Source organism: Rhinatrema bivittatum, chromosome 2 (assembly GCF_901001135.1).
Source record: "Rhinatrema bivittatum chromosome 2, aRhiBiv1.1, whole genome shotgun sequence".
Classification (NCBI taxonomy): Eukaryota; Metazoa; Chordata; class Amphibia; order Gymnophiona; family Rhinatrematidae; genus Rhinatrema; species Rhinatrema bivittatum.
The window spans coordinates 296,307,081-296,323,678 of NC_042616.1; the positions used below are offsets into that span (position 1 = coordinate 296,307,081).

General features: G+C 45.8%; 1 protein-coding gene across 1 annotated transcript; it reads left to right on the plus strand.

The window, feature by feature from the left end:
• Nucleotides 1-299: 299 nt before the first annotated feature.
• Nucleotides 300-14,690, plus strand: LOC115086115 (C-C chemokine receptor type 4-like). Its single transcript, XM_029592636.1, has 2 exons — nucleotides 300-756; nucleotides 12,983-14,690. Exon 2 carries the CDS (start codon nucleotides 13,016-13,018, stop codon nucleotides 14,066-14,068), a length of 1,053 nt encoding a protein of 350 aa, XP_029448496.1. The 5' UTR covers nucleotides 300-756; nucleotides 12,983-13,015; the 3' UTR covers nucleotides 14,069-14,690.
• The last annotated feature ends 1,908 nt before the right edge of the window (nucleotides 14,691-16,598 follow it).

Sequence of the window (16,598 nt, forward strand, 5' to 3'; positions counted from 1 at the left end):
TATATCTGCTCTGAAAAATATCCCTTCTGGTTATTTATGCGTGGCTGTGTTTGAGCTCTGAATTGTATCTGCAAAGTTTCTAGTTTTTGCCTGCGTGCGCTCATTGTTGAGAATAAATGGGTTTTCCCCAGGCATTGCTCCACTCTGCCTTTTGTTCTGCTTCTCAGTTGGTGGGTTGGCCAATGACTGAATGCGTCATGAGTACAGACAGGCACAGACAAAACAGCAAAATTTCCGATATGTCATGTTTTTCTGAAGCTTCCAATGAACTCATTTGCAATCCTACTTGTTCTTTTCATAGGCAAATGCCCAGTAGAAAGTAAGATCTTTAGCTAGCACAATTTTGTCCTGTCTCCCAAGAGGATTCTGAAGTTTTGTTCTTTAGAATGTGACCTCTGTGCCAGCCCCTTGCTGGGTGCTTTGACAGTCCATGCCATCCTGCTCCTGGCTGCGGGGGTCTCTACCATCGATTTCTCTGGATTCAGTGGCGTCACAGAGACACATAGAGATAAGGGAGTGCTTGAAGACACTGGAAGTATAATACAAGCACTTGACTGACATTTGTTTCTCTGTACCCTGGTTCGTCTGGCTTGTTCATTTCTTTGCTGAGAAAACCAAATGGAGAAGTGAAAAAGAAGACCTCAGAGGGAAAACAAAACTGAAAAGGAAAGATGTGTAATTGTGGCAAACCTCTTTAAAATATTCAGTTTCATACTACCACCAGCTTGGTGACAAAATTCCTGCTGCTAGACTAAGGTAAGACAAGGAATCCATGGACTGTAAATGTAGAATAGCACTGTCTTTAGCTAATGGATGTCAATGTACCATTTTGTTACATGAAAATGCCGGTGGTGCAACCTGCCGTAACGGTTTTCCTCTATGAATTCACAAAGGGGTTGAGACTGACAGTCTTTGAATGTGGTTCTGTCACATCACGGTGTGCAACACTATCTCGGAACACCACGGCGAGCTTGTAATGAACCCATGGTATTACTGTGAAGAATAACATGAGAAATTGGTACTAAAGTGCTTTCTTTGATGAGAAAATATAATCTAAGAGGGCAAATTCAATAAAGCTGAGTAAGTGATTTGGCTGCACTGGGTAAGGGATGGGAGATGGCTGAGGTCATTACTTTTGGAAGGAGATGAAGCTCATTGCAGTCTGGTTTTCCTTCAACTTTTATTCCACTGAATGCTGAATCTTCTTCTACGAGAGAGAGAGTACATGTTCCAGGAAGCAGGGCAGAGAGAAACCAGGGACTGGATCCACCTGCAAACATTTACCTGGGTCTGCTGGCAAACATTAGAGAAGTATGAAATGGGAAGCAGAGACCAGTGAAAAGCATGTGATTTCACTGTGATGCCATAACTTACAGTAGCTGTAAAGCGGTGCTAGCTGCTGCTGGGATCTGTTACCATAAGCCTGTATTTTATTCAGGAAAAAGAGAGTGTTAATTGTGTATGTGAAAAGGTTTAGTAAAATTGAAAAAAAAAAAAAAGACAATTGTAAGCATGTGATTTATTTATTTAAAATATTTATAGCCCTATCTCCAGTTCTGAGCACATAACAGAGTCACATAACAAATGTGAACATTTATAAAATATTGGGAGACAGAAAGACAATACAAGGTATACATATATGTGTGTGTGTATGTGTATATATATATATATGTATGCATGTATGTATTGGTGAAGGCAGGCATTGGCTCCAGGTGATGTAGTCAGAGCCAATGAGGGAACTTTGTAATCTCGGTCTCATTCAGCAGGAAAGGTCACAGAGAGTGCAATGCAGAAAAGCTATTTACTTGGGTAAATGCCAGTTTACCCAGGCAAATTGACTACCTGGAACCTGCCAAACCTGTCCCCTGGCTAAAAGTACATGCACTGTGCAACAGAGCATGTACTTTTTAGCCACATTTAAAGTAGACAGGTCCAGGGGAGTCTCTAGGTCAGGGAATGAAAATAACTGCACCTGTGTTACATCTTTAAATGTAGGCATGTTATTTTCAAGGAGAGAGCGCCCACAGAAAAAGCAAGTCCAAATCTCTGTGGATGCTTATTCCTGGGGTAATTTTCAAAGGGAAAGTACGATGGACTGTACATCAGTTCTCAGAGGGAAAGAAGAAGCATAAACCTACTCTCAGACTGAGGGCAGTTTGAAAAGTTGCCCAATTCTGTTGCGTGTGCCATGACCTTTGTAAATGGGACTGTCATGGCCACAGTGTACTTTGAAAAGATTTCCACTGCCTTGGGGACATTTATAGAGAAGCACAGAAATATAGAACCTGATGACAAACGAAGAGCACGAGAGTCAATCTACTCCACGCCTTCCTTTCTCAGAAGAATTGCTTCCTTAGCTTGTTGCAGAGTCCACCCGCCTCACGTTTCATGTTAACTCTTTGTTCTAGGATTTCCTTACCACCAGAAAATGATTGCCTCGTGCGTGTATTATTAATACCTTTTGAGGTATTTGCCGGTCTGTCATGGTCCCTCTTCACCTTCCTCCTCCAAGCCCTTATGGCTTGCTCCCTATGGTTCAGGTTGCAGACAATGGGTTAAGTGTAACTCAAATTGCTTTTGCGATATCATTGACCACCACTGTGAAGCAGCTGACTTCCATGGCATGTCGCATCACACCATTCAAAGTCCAAAGCCCTCCTTAAAATTCTAAAATCAAACAATTAATGTAGTGCATCTTGGTTTATTTAATAGTTGCTCAAAAACTGCTGCTGTCTTTTGTTTTGGGTTTTTTTTTCTGTACTGATGACTGTCACAGAGGCCATGGGGTATGGTTTAAGGAAATGTATATAAAGCTTCTTACATACAAAGGGGTTGAATTAGCACAAATTTGAAATGTGAGCAATACCTGCCAATCATCAAGAGTTGAAGCTTTGACCATTGGCGCTGCTGCCCACAAGTTTGAAATGTGTGCTAATTTAACCCTTTTGTGTTCATGCCACCATGGAGGTTATGCAATGAAGCTTAGTGTGCACAGTAAGGATTTTTTGTGCACTCTAACAATACCATGCTGTACAGTAAGGCCTTCCCATATACACTAACCCCCCCCCCCCCCCAGAATGTTAGCAGGTACCCACATATAAAAGAGGGAGCATCATATGCAAATGAGACTTCAGTAGGCTCACCTGCTATTTACTGTAGGCCCAGTAAAGCCTAAACCATAGCACCTGCTTCAGACCAGTTGTTAAATTTTGAGCATTCATTACTGCCTTGAGAAATCCGCCAGATAAACAGCACAAAGTGATTTTAATTCCCAATCCCTTCATTAAGATCAGAAAACCCCTGCCACCATATCATAAGGACTCCTGTGGCATCAATAAATCCCTGGCACATTAATAACCCCTCTTGGCACCAGCCAGACACACCCTGGAAACATCAAACACTGTACCCACTTAAAATAAACTCACCTAATGACTAGATCCCCTTGATCCCCTTCCCAGCCTTATGGAATGACTCTTTACTATACTGGAGGGCTCTCAGTGTGGTTTTTCAGTGTGGAGATTTGTGCCCTCCTACTGTCACTGCTATGGAATTCCAATTGACATGTTGAAATACCCCTCCCCCTGCTCACCCCTTTATTCTTCTTCCATCCTCCTTCTCCCACTCATTCGCTCTCCACCCTGTTTCCCACTTACTCACTCCACCTCTCCTGTTCATCCTTCACTCCTCTTTTCTCCCCCTCTCATGTTCTCCCTCACTCCCTATCTCCTCTCCCTTCTGATCACTCACTCTCCCCTTCACTCATTCTTCACACTCACACCCCCTCCCCCACTCACTTGACCTCTTCCTCTTTCTCCCTTCACTCCCCCTTTTCCTGCCACTCACTCCCTCTCTCATCTCTACCTGATGCCTATCTCCCTAACTCTCTCTCCTCCCACACTCTCCCCATCTCAGGGTAGCCCCTTCTCTCTCCTTTTGCACCCCCCCCCCATCACTCCTATCTTCTCACCCAGCCCTCTCAATCTACTCCTGTACTCACCCCTTCAGTGTGCCAGTGCTCTCTGTAATTCTGGTCTGATGGAAGTGGAAGGTTTGGCTGTACTGAAAGGTATAGTAGTCCGGGCAGTGATTATCTATGGCCTCCTGTGGCTACTTCAGAAAACGGGGGGAAGCATTTGTCTTCAGCTGGCATGGCCTTGGAAACCCTGCAAGCTCCGCTGAGCAAGCCGCCAGCTATACTTGCCTTTTTTTGGCTGGCAGGGCTTGGGTGACTCTGCTAAAACTGCTGCTCAAGCCCAGCTCTGCCTCCTTTACTTTCCTTTAGATGGCAGGTTTTACGGAACCCCTCTAGTCCCACTGCACTGGCTCCAGCTCCTCTTCCTCGTCATTGGTTGGTGGAGTCTGGGAAACATTGCCAACAATGCTGTTCTGCTCCCAACTCCTTCACATGACAGATGGCTCATAGCTCTAGAAGGTTGATTTATAGTTGACTTTCTACTTGACACCACATTCCTTGGATTAATGTGTCACTAGTGTGCGTCCCCACCCTCTGGTGTAGGCATCAGTAGACAGGGTCACTTGATGTGCTGAGATGCACAGCATGAGACCTTGTGCCAGAGCCTCTGGGCTTATCCACCACTGCAGAGATGCTTATGGCTTGGGAGTTACTGATATCAAGTATGACAACAGCTGGAGTAGTTGATCCCACTAGACTTGGAGAGCACACTGAAGACTATACATATGCAGACGAATCAAAGGGACCACATGCATCTCCTCGGTGTTGTGACCTATGAGGACAATGACTGACCTTGCTATTGTCTGTTTCTTCTGTAGAAGGGACCTTGCATGCCTACCAATACTCTGCTTCTTTCGGCAGTTAAAAATGCTTTCTGCTGAAGCAAGCCTAAACAGTTTCCTGTGACCTGGATCTTCTAGGATGGGATCAAGTTTGACTTGAAGAGATTGACCAGGAAGCCCAGGAGCTAGAGAAGCTGGATTGTGATGCAGAGGGACTTAAGAATGCCTGATGGAGACAAACATGCCACCAACCTGTTTTCCAGACATGAGAACATGCAGACTCTCTGCTTCCTAAGCTATACAGCCAAACACTGTATGAACACCCTAAGAATCATGAGAGGCCACCCAGGAACACTTTATAGTGGTAATGCACTCATTCCACCTCAAACCTGAGGAATCTCAGAGAGGTGAGGTGAATGGGAATGTGCATATATGCATCTTGCACATCCAGTCTTTTGCCTGAATGATTGGAAGAATAATTTGGAGTGAATTCACTTTGAACGTCTCCTAGACTAACAATCTGTTCATGTTCTATAAATACAAGATGGGCATAGCTCTCCTGACTTCTTGGGGATTAAGAATGCTCCAGATGAGGGACAAATTCATGGCCTTCTGTTGTAACAGGGAAGTTACTTCCAGCTAAAACTGAGCTGATTGGGAGGAGTCAGAACTGAAAACTAATCTGACCCTTCCTCCTACCAGGGGAGGAGGGGAGATGAGTCTCAGGAATATTATAAACTCGCCACAGGCTTTGACTGCAGTTATTGTTGAGCTTTCAGCACCCCTACTCTGCTGGCTTCTGCAAAGCAGCTGCTGCAATAGATGTCTGGACCAGGCTAGTCTCCAGCTGCTGTCAATATTGACTGCAAAGTGAATTCATGTTCCTAGATAAGAGCCACCATCTCTTGTACTTAGACACGAATAAGTTCTTTCCAATACAGGGAACATCTTCCAGGCAGTCGTGAACATCCACATGGATCCTACTTGCAATAGCCAAATGAGCCCCCTGGCTCTAATAGATACTGCCAATGCTTTGGATGCAGTATTGAAGGCCTCATACATGGATTAAATGAAGTGCTTACCACACTCCTCCTCATCCTCCATGGCAAGTTGGAACTCTGCCTGTTTAGGGTCTTCCACATCTAAAAATCTGAGCTTTAGCATGCACTCATGAAAATACTGCAACTGCATCATAAACAGCTGGTGAACTGCGATACATGCACTAACCATAGATCCCTGGAACATCTTCTTCCCAAAGGCATCCAACATCTTTGGATTCTTCTTGGGAGATACATTGGAATATTCTTGTAGGTATTTTGCCCATTTCATTGCTTACTCACCACTATTGAACAGTCTGGCAACTGGATTACTCATACCCTGAAGCAGACTGAACTCTGTTCTTCAAGTCAATTTTGTGGGCTACCAGAAGGCATGACATAGGAGTCTACCACATCTTCATTTGAAGTTCTTTCAGGAAGCTGTGAACTGGTATGGATATAGATTCTGCAGGGGGCTGTAGAAATTGTATCCAACTGAAAACATCCATTCTCAGGTCCTGCTCTTTTCTTAGCCTGATAGGCAACATCTTTGCCAGCTTGTCCAGAAAGCAAAAATAATTCAGATCTTCCAGAGAAGATATATGCTGTGGCAAGTACAGCAGAGGATCTGAAGGAATCCCTGTAGAGCCCTCATCTCCAAACTACAGTGAGACACTCAGCCAAGGAGACAGAACCAGTAGGAACTCTGAAGGAGCTGATGTCATGTCTTCCCTTTCCAACTTGGGGAAGGCCTACTGGCCAAGCCAGGAAATGGATTGACTCCCACTGCTGGCAATCCATGAGGAAAGCTATGGACCTCTTGAAACCTCTTTTGAGCCCCACTATGTGAGAAAATTTACTCCATCCTAGACAGAAGAGGCTCCAAGTTCCCTCTCTGGTTTTCTAGACAAAGATGCAAAGAAATTCTTCACCATTTTTGATAGCTGGGCTCCCACTGGCTGTGGGTGTTATGACCATCGGCTGCAGCCGACCCAACTCACGTCTTGTCATGCCCTGCTCTCCACTCCTGGTAAGCTCGCGGCTGTGGCTTGCTGCTACTGCCGCGTTCTTCGTGGCTTTTGGGACTCCATGTGGCGGCTGGGATGCTGCTGACCTACACTCCAACTCTGGGCCTTCCCAGGCATGTGTGCATGCCACCTGGCCTTTCCTTAAAGGCCCTATGGCAGGAACTCCAGGGACGTCCCCGGCTGATGACATCACAAGTCTGAGATATTTAAGGACCTCCTTTGGCCTATGCTAACCGACTTGGCAATGAGGTCCCTGAGCTCCAGTGGTGCTTGTTCCGTCCTCCGGACCTGCAGTTCCTGCCTTGGATCCCTGCTCTTCAACCTTGGACTCTGGCTCTGGGTACCCTCTCCTCGGGGGCCTGCTCTGCACTTCCTTTCAGGGACTTGTCCTGTGCTGCCCCGCTCCTCAGGGTAGCCTCAGCACAACTTCGCCAGAGACCTTGGCTCTACGCTTCCCCGCTCCTCGGGGTAGCCTCAGCGTTACCACACCGGAGTTCCTGTCTCTATGCTCCCCCATTCCTCAGGGCATTCTCAGTGTTATCACACCGGACATTCACTCTCTCCACCTCTCCGTTCCTCGGGGTGGTCTCAGTGCTACTACTCCAGAGATTCTGTTTCTAAGTTTCCCCGATCCTCGGGGTAATCTCAGTGCTACTTCTCCAGAGATCCAGTCTCTACACTTCCCCACTCCTCAGGGCAGCCTCAGCCTTACTACACCAGAGAGCCTGTCTCCCCGCTCCTCGGGCCTGCTCTGTGCATCTCTGCCTTGGAGATCCATCCTCTGGTCTATCCTGTCTCCTGACCTGCCCTGCATTGCAATACTTTGGACTGTTCTCTCAAACCCCGCTCCTCGGGGCACCCCGCAGTATTGCCTCAGTGCAGGTGTCTGTAATCACGTGACTGTGATGCAGACAACTCATCTACGCCTGCTTTCTCCTGGACCACGGCCGTGGTTCACTTGCCTGTGTTACCATTCCACCTTGCCTCCTGATGGTGGGGCCCTGTGGAGCTCAACCCCTCAGGGAGAGTCAACTCCCACCTCGGGCCAAGGGTCCATGAAAGCTACAAAACTTAACATTGGGTGGAGACACATTCTCTTCTGACTCCCATATGGACTCATCCTCATGGTGCTACGGTAGTGGGTGGCACCAAATATGAGCTTGGGGTACAGTCACTGTGACCTCAGATGATCCTGTTTCTGATGCATCTCACTGACTGATGCCCAGCCTCATCTTTGGTGCTGGTAAGGATACTTTTTGGACCAAGACTCTACCTTCCAAGGTGGATGGGTACCTCTTCCCCTGCGCTGAAGCACTCTGTTTCAACAATGCTAATAGCACCCTGATGCTCCGTGCTGATGGGACTGACTATGTTCTGAAGTGTGCTATCATGTTTTGTGCTGACAGACGGCACCCTGGATGATGCATCCAGATAAAACAAGATTCTCAGTGCCATGGGGCTCTTCTTTTCCAAGAAAGATTATTTATTTATTTTATTTATTTATTTATTATTTTTATTATACCGAGTTTCATGATCGGAATCACATCAACCCGGTTTACAATTAACAATGTGAGTAAAGACAGAGAGTAACAAAGTAAAGAACATTTCCCAATACAACAACAAATATAGTATGAAACTTAACAAATATTATAACAATATTTTGGATGTGAGAAAGTTACAAAAAACATGGAAAAATAACTTGGATATGAAAGGGGAGGAATTGTAGAACGACTAAGATGAAGACTAAGAACGTTAAGACTAAGAACGTTAAGACTAAGATGAAGACTAAGATGAAGACTAAGAATGTAGAACGACTAAGATGAAGTGACCTGCACTGAGGTTGGTCTTCTCAGCAACAAGGATAGGTCCACCCCATCAAAGCTCCACACCAAGAGCATAAGGGATCCCTCATGCTGCTTATCACTCTTCCTGGTGCCTCTTCCAGAGTTGTTTGCTTTTGCGCCACACTCAAGCCCTGAGCTGTGATGGATCTGGAGGCCAGGGTCATAGCAGGGAGCCTTCCCAGCAGATTTTCAGAAGTACATGAATGCTGAGTCCTGGTGCAAATGATGATTCCTCTGTCGTCAGGAGTCTGAAGAGCCTTTGCTCATACAGGTGGGGAGCAGCTGTGCTGCCTGCCCGCACACCAAAGATTCAAGGGTCTTACTTGAGGGCATCTTCCTCAGGACTTCCATCTTCCAGGTGCAGTATCGCTGTGCCCACAAAGACACCTGTTCATTATGCTCCAGGCCCAAGCAGCAATAGCAGACAGAGTGGGTGTTCGTGGTGGATAGGCAGTAACTCAAAGCCATAGACTTTAAACTCACTGACATATTCAGCTAACTGTGACTTATTCGGGTATATTCAGTAGTGTGGCTGCACCACTAAATACCCCAGTTAAATTAACCGGATATGGGTATCCAGCTAACTTAACTAGCTGCTTAGCAGCTGAATATTTACCCCTAAATTTTCTATTGAGGGGATTCAGCAGTGAAAGAAGAGGTCTTCAAACTTGCAGCCTGAGGCAAAACCACAGAAAGTCAAAAACATGTCTGTGCAGTCGCTTGGATGAAGAAAGACTGACGGGCTCACAATGAAGTGATTGCACACAGGAGCTCTTGCACGTGCTCAGAAAGACTTCATCTGAGCTCTGGTAGCTGGGTCTGTGTCGGCACTGTCCGATGACATCCTCCACTGGTTATGGCTGATTTCTGCCTGATTGTTGAGGAAGGTAAAACAGAATTATTGCTTATGTAAGGTGATTTACATGAATGGCAGATGTTGATATATGAATGACCTACTAGCAGTATCTATTTGTCTGATCTAATCCAATCTAATATAATGATCAAACGCACATAAAAGTGAAAGAAGAGAATTTCTGTTGATAATTCAGCGAGTTTTCTTTCTTATGAAAACTGCAAGCCTTCAGACCAGCCCAGTAGCTCGGAGCAGGACCTGTAGGCCCGCGGGGGCTGGGTATGTTTGCAAAGGCAGAGTTTACAGCCTCTGGAGAGAGGCGAGTCCCTGTTATTGCACAATGGCAAACACCTACTAGCTGAAATTCAGGCCCAGGACTGCAGGTATGGGCATGGAGCCCCTGGTGCTTAGCTGAGGATTGTTGCCGCAGCGACTGAGCTGAGTGGGTTAGGAGGAGAGAAAATATAAAATAAGGGGGAAAGGTTTCCGGATAGTTATGAAGGAAGGCTCAAGGGCACCGTAATGGCAAAGGAGCAGGAGGGAGCAAAACAAAATTGACAACCCACTCTACAGAAGCAAACATATAGCAAGGGTGGGGATGACAGCAAAAACCCTGATGGTGTGTGCAGAGCTCCCTTAAAGCACAAGAAGCTATTATTAAGGGCCAATTTTGATTGTGTGCAGGCTCAGGTTCCGTGTGCTCGGACTGCTACTGCTGCTGCCGTAGGAGGGCCCAGGACCGGCTCCCAACAGCTTCTCTCATTTCAAGAGGGGAAAAGAAAGAAGGGTGGGGAGTACAAAGGGGATGAAGGACAGCTGATCTCAAGGAGCAACTGGTTAGGCCTTTGAACAAACGTTTTGAATCTAGAAAGGAAACGCTTCAGGAAATATCACACTTACATATTTGGAGGCCCATTTTCAAAATCCTGTTGAGCGACAAAGTTACCCAGAAATTCGGTGGCATTTATCCGAGTAAAAGCGTCACTGAATATATTTGGATAAAGTTACCCAGATAAAGTTATCCAGATAACTTTGCTATTCACCGGGCATTTGAATATTAACCTAGGACCAACATCGGTTCCCTCCTCCCTCCCTTCCCTCCCCCGTCAAAGATAAGAAAAATGAAGGGAGCACTTGACTCCGAATCTGCCCTCCTTCCCACCAGCGAGAGCAGGTAAGATCTTCTCCTCCTCTTATCGGGTGATTCAGGGACACTATTGAGTGTTCAGATTTGGGGGCAGGGGAATAGGGTGACTGCTGAAGATGGTGCTGCGCCAGAAAATTTGCTTTTGCCATGTGACTAAATAAAAAACTATACTCACACAATTACACTTGCTAGTTAGCACATTACAAACCAGCATGAAAAAAAAAATATTCAAATTCTGGAGTCACCTCAGCAAAAGGACTCCCTCCACTGCTAAACATTTGCAGGCTGATGCAATACAGTGCACTCAGCCGAGCGCACTGATTTACCCACTGTTGGATGCGCGTTTTGGATGCGCGTCCACAGCCTCTTATGCTGTAAGGGGATTAGGGCGTCCACAACGCACGTCCAACGCACAGCGAAACTAATAGCGCTCATCCCATGCAAATGCATGTTGATGAGGCTATTAGCTATGCTCCCCAGATGCAAAAACAATGTGCACTGGACCTGCACATTTTTATGCTCAGAAAGTAATGCCTACCCAGAGCAGGCATTCATTTCTGAGCAGCCCAAAAATTTGGACAAACAATACTGCTTTTCTATACATCCTCCGATGTAATATCGTGGTGATATTAAGTTGGAGAAATGAAAAGTTTAAAAGATTTTTAAAAAGAGTGCTGGCGGTCAGGTTAGGGAAACAGATGCTCAGTTAACGAGTGTCCATTTTCCAAACCTGTCACTGTGCGCCAATTAGGAAAACAGACACCGATAAATTCATCGGCCGTTTTCTCAACCCGCTGACTGGGCGCCTGCTGCCAAGGAAGCGTTAGGGGTATGCAACCTACCCTAGTGCCTCCTTGGCAGCACAACCACTAATTTAAATATTGCATGGCTCCCCCAGGAGAGGTGCCTGAGCACACGTTAGGAAAATGGGTGCTGAACACTTAGCATGCACTTTTATTGCATCAGCCCCTTGGTGAAGTCACATAAACCCCTGCAAAAAAAAAAAAAAAATACACCGAGAACCTTGCCATACCATACAATCACAGCACTGTCTCTCAGGACTCAAATAACAGCAATCTTATGAAAAAGCAGCATTGCATATACTACACCAGGCCCTAGAACATTAATACCCCACTTACTGGGGTAAAAGAACAAGCCAGACTGCTACAAATCCCTACAGTTTCTAGTTTGTGATGCATAACACACTCCTTTTGTAAGCTGAAGGTGCCTGTGCACCACTATGTACTATGGAGGCTACGCCCATGGGGATGGGTGGAGATTTGGAGTAATACATTTTTTTTAGGTAGAGGATGGAGAGGATCGTGTTGCCACTGGCTCATTATTTTTTTTTAGCTTGGAGTAGGGAGGGGCGGCGGCGAAAGGGAGAGGTGATCTGATGTTGCTGGCCCAATACTTCTTAAAATCTTCATTATGCCAGTAACTTTTAAACAACCCTTCAGGCGTACATATACGCACGTATGCCAGCTCGTGCAAATGGACGCGGTCAGTTTATAACATACGCATGTATATGCGTGTATGATATAAAATCGGCTATACGTGTGTACATGTGCATGCAATTTTATACGGACACAGGCTTGTGCACGCAAATGCCGGCTCTACCGCGAAAGTGGTTTTTTAAATTAGATACGTTTTCCAACGCAATTAACAGTTTCCCCAGTCTGTTCCCAGTTTGTCCAGGTAAAGACTAGGAATTCCTAACCCCCCCTATCTAGATAGCCTCCCTTTTACCCTATTTACCCCGACCCTTCAAACCCCTTCAGAGTTATGCAGGAGGAGACCCCGGCACATGCTTGTGTGCGGAAATACTTATACACATGCATTTCAAGTGACCTCCCCAGACCATGCCCATGCTCCGCCCCTTTTTAAAATGTTTGATTTGTGCATGTACCAGGAGATGCGCGCATACTCGGGTGCTTCTTAAAATCCACGCAGCCTGCGCCGGCCCGAGACATGCACCTATCTCCTGGCTTTGGCGGGCGTATGGCTTTTAGAATTCACCTTTACATGGGGTAACATTAGAATAGCTATTTGGCCAACCAGAGTTAGGTGGGTAACTTTGTCCAGGCAGCGCTGAATATCAGCACTAGCAGAACAAAGTGAACCTGGGCTGGGCAACACCCCCTGTGCTGCCTCTTTTTCTGCAGGTACATGTTATGTGACAATGAAATGTCTAGACAAAATTTAGTGAGTGAGTGGGGGAAAAATTTCAAACATTGGACTTTATCGGCTAATTCCAAAAGTTAACCAACAAACTCTTTGAATATTGATCTTTGTGTCATTATTTTTTCTTTTGCCAGGTTGTTTGCGGTAGCTGAGGTAACTTAACTGGAATGTCAAACTCAGCCTTGAGTGAAGATGCGTTCCCCACTGAGGACTCAACTCTCTTCCTGGAAGACTATGACAATGCTACAGGGGGGCCCTTAATTTATTTATGCGAGAAAGATGACCTTATCAAATTTGGATCTGTTTTTGTGCCGGCCTCCTACTATTTGATCTTCTTGCTGAGCCTGACTGGCAACAGCTTGATCCTGTTCATCCTGGCAAAGTATGAAAAACTGAAAACAGTTACGAACATTTTCATCCTAAACTTGGTTCTCTCTGATTTGCTCTTCTCCATTTCACTTCCCTTCTGGGCAATCTATCATTCCTCCCAGTGGTTCTTTGGCAACTTCATGTGCAAAATGCAAAGCTGGATTTTCTTCATGGGGTTTTACAGCTCTGTCTTGTTTCTCACCCTCATGACACTGGATCGGTACCTGGTGATAGTTCACGCCTTGTCTGCCTCCAAGGCGAGGAGATCTAGATATGCGGCTGTGACCTGCGTACTGGTTTGGAGCGTTAGCGCCCTGGCCAGCACCCTGGATTTTGTCTTCTCTGGGACAAGTACAGACAGCAACGGTGAGACGCTGTGTGAAGAAACCGAGTATTCAGAGGAGAGCTGGCACCGGTGGAAGCAAGTGCGGTATTACATGCACTCCATCCTCTTCTTCCTAATCCCCCTCCTCATCGTTGTCTACTGCTACAGCCGAATAGTGGTAAAGGTGAGGAGGTGCAAGCTGAAGGAGAAGTGGCAGGTGGTGAAGCTCATATTTTTCATTGTCCTGCTGTTCTTCCTCTGCTGGACTCCCCACAGCATCATCATGCTCCTTCTGTCCAGGCAGCACGTCCACGCGGTGACTAGCTGCAACAGCAGCTTGGATTATGCATATTACATCTGCCGCAGCATAGCTTATTTCCACTGCTGTGTGAACCCTTTCTTCTATACGTTTGTGGGTACCAAATTCAGAAGGCATATCATCAGTTTAATTCAAATGTACTGCACATCAAGTCAAGCCGTGACTCCACCCACTTTCAATATCAAACTCAGCAGCATCACAAACTAATTGTCTCATTCATTCTCCTATTGATTTTACACCAGTTATATTACTTGGACTTTCTATAGCACTACTGCTGCGTTTTGAACATATGTTGAAAGCGGTGTGCAAAATAAGGTTAAACACAGCACCCCCAGCGGGATATGAACCATTAGTCTCTGGTTTAGAAGGCCACTGGGATTCTTATGCACAGCCTCTTCGGAATGCTGGTGGCAAGTACTATGTCAGAGGGATTTGTACCTCTTCATTCACAGGCAACATATCTCTCCAAAGAAAGAACAGAAAGCCATACAGGAAGAAAATGGGGATCTCTTAGACAAGTTCAAACCAGAAAAACATCTGGTCACTGCTTTCGGAGAATGAATCCTCCCAAAGAAACCTTACCACTATCTATGGGAAGCAGTTAGAGACCGAGGAATGCTGACAGCAAGGGGGACAAAAAACCTGAAGCAGCTGACAAAGAATGACACCTTTCAAGCCACCTACATTTACATTTTGCAACACATACCGCCCATACCATCCTCACACCCGCACACACACAGGTGCAGCCACCCATGCATAGGCACACACATGAAGGCAGAGATACACATAGGCAGAGGCACACACATACAGGCTCCCACACATACACAGAATAGGGGTGTGCATTCGTTTTGAACTTAAATGTAAAACGCAACTTTTTTTTTTTTAACTTAAAAAAGTGATGAGGCGTAAACGATCGGATTTCCAACTTATTCAACATAGCTATGTTGAATACGTTGGAAATCGCGATTGTTGATCTAAATAAAAATTTAAACCCCTCACCCTCCTTAATTCCCCTCCCCCCCAAGACTTACCAAAACTCCCCAAGCTGGCCAAAAGTTCCGTGAGGGTCCGGGAGCGGATGCGCGGGGAATCACGTGACGTCTGCGTCACTCCGACGTGACGCCAACGTCACGTGGTCCATCGCTGTTCCGCTCCCGGACCCCTCGTTGGACCCAAACGGCACTTTTAGCCAGCTTGGGGTCCAACGAGGAGCCTCCTGACCCCCCCAAGCTGGCCAAAAGTGCCTTTTGGGCCCAACGAGGGGTCCGGGAGCGAACCCGAGGGGAATCACGTGACGCCGCGTCACTCCGACGTGACGCCGACCTCACGTGCTCCTTGCAAAGGAGTTCAGAAATGGCGTCCTGACCCCGCTGGACCACCAGGGAGTTTTGGTAAGTCTGGGGGGGCGGGATTAAGGCGGGTGAGGGGTTTAAATTTTTATTTGCACATATGGACATAGACTCAACTTATGGAATTCTCCATATGTCCATATTGACCGCAAATGACCCCCCCCCCTTTCGACTTATGGACTTATGAACTTAAACTTTTGGTCTGCACACATCCCTAACACAGAACACACACACACACAGTCACATGCTCTCCCACAAAGACAGAGGCACCCACACCCACATGCACAGGCAAATACACACAAGTGCACACAAACACAGGCTGTTTTTGATCAGAAAACCTGAGCAACGTTGGTAATGTTTGCTTATATGTAGGTCTGCAAAGCCCTGTTTCTCACACTTCCACACACAGAGGCAGGCAGGCATAGGCACACACACACAGGTGCACACAAGCTTACACAAGCAAGCACGTGTGCAAGTTCATACAAGCATGTGCAAGTACGCAAAGCTCGCACATGCAAGCACACAAGCTTGTGCTAGCATTATGCACACACAAGCTTGTGCAAACGCATAGACGCTTACACAGGTGCACAGAAGCACACACAAACTTTCCCAAGCATGCAGAAGCTTGCAGACATGCACACAGGTTCACACATGTACACATACTTGCTTGCACTTGCACATAGGCTCATACATGCATACGCACATACAGACACACACACACACACACACAGGTGCAGCCACCCATACACAGGCACAGCACACACACATAGGCAGACACATAAAACCAGATAACCTTCAACCTAACTTGACATATTTAAAATTTGCCAGTTAGGTTTAAAGTTATCCAGCTTTAGATAGATGGATAACTTTAATAAGAGATATTCAGTGGGATGTTTTGTCTCACAGAATATCCAGGACAAGTTATATGGCTAACTAAACTAAATATTGTCCTGTGTGTTTTTTTACACAAATTGACTGGTAATTTAGGGAGCTTGTGTCACTGCTACTGAGGCAACAACAGAATTTGATTTATTTATTTATTTTTTTTTTGTATAATGAATAGTAAGGTCAAACATCTTAGTTCAGGTCAGCCAGCTATTTCAGAGATTAGCTTCAGGCAAGGAGATGTGAGTTTCTTTAAATTTTTAAATGTATGTTTTTCTTGATGTTTATTTTTGCAATGTATCCCAAAAATCATAGAGAACACAATTTCTGAAAAATATTTGTATTTTATATATGTTGGACCATTCAGGGTTGTGGTCTGTATAATGATAGATTCCCCTTCTATGAATAGACTTCTGAGGGGAACTGCTCTTGTAATGAGTACACTTTCAGTACAGTCTGTGAGCCAATCAACACACCCAATAAAACACTTATTATTTCAGGAA

Excerpts from the sequence above, each read along its gene's own strand:
- LOC115086115 (XM_029592636.1), top strand. The coding sequence starts at position 13,016 with ATGTCAAACTCAGCCTTGAGTGAAGATGCGTTCCCCACTGAGGACTCA.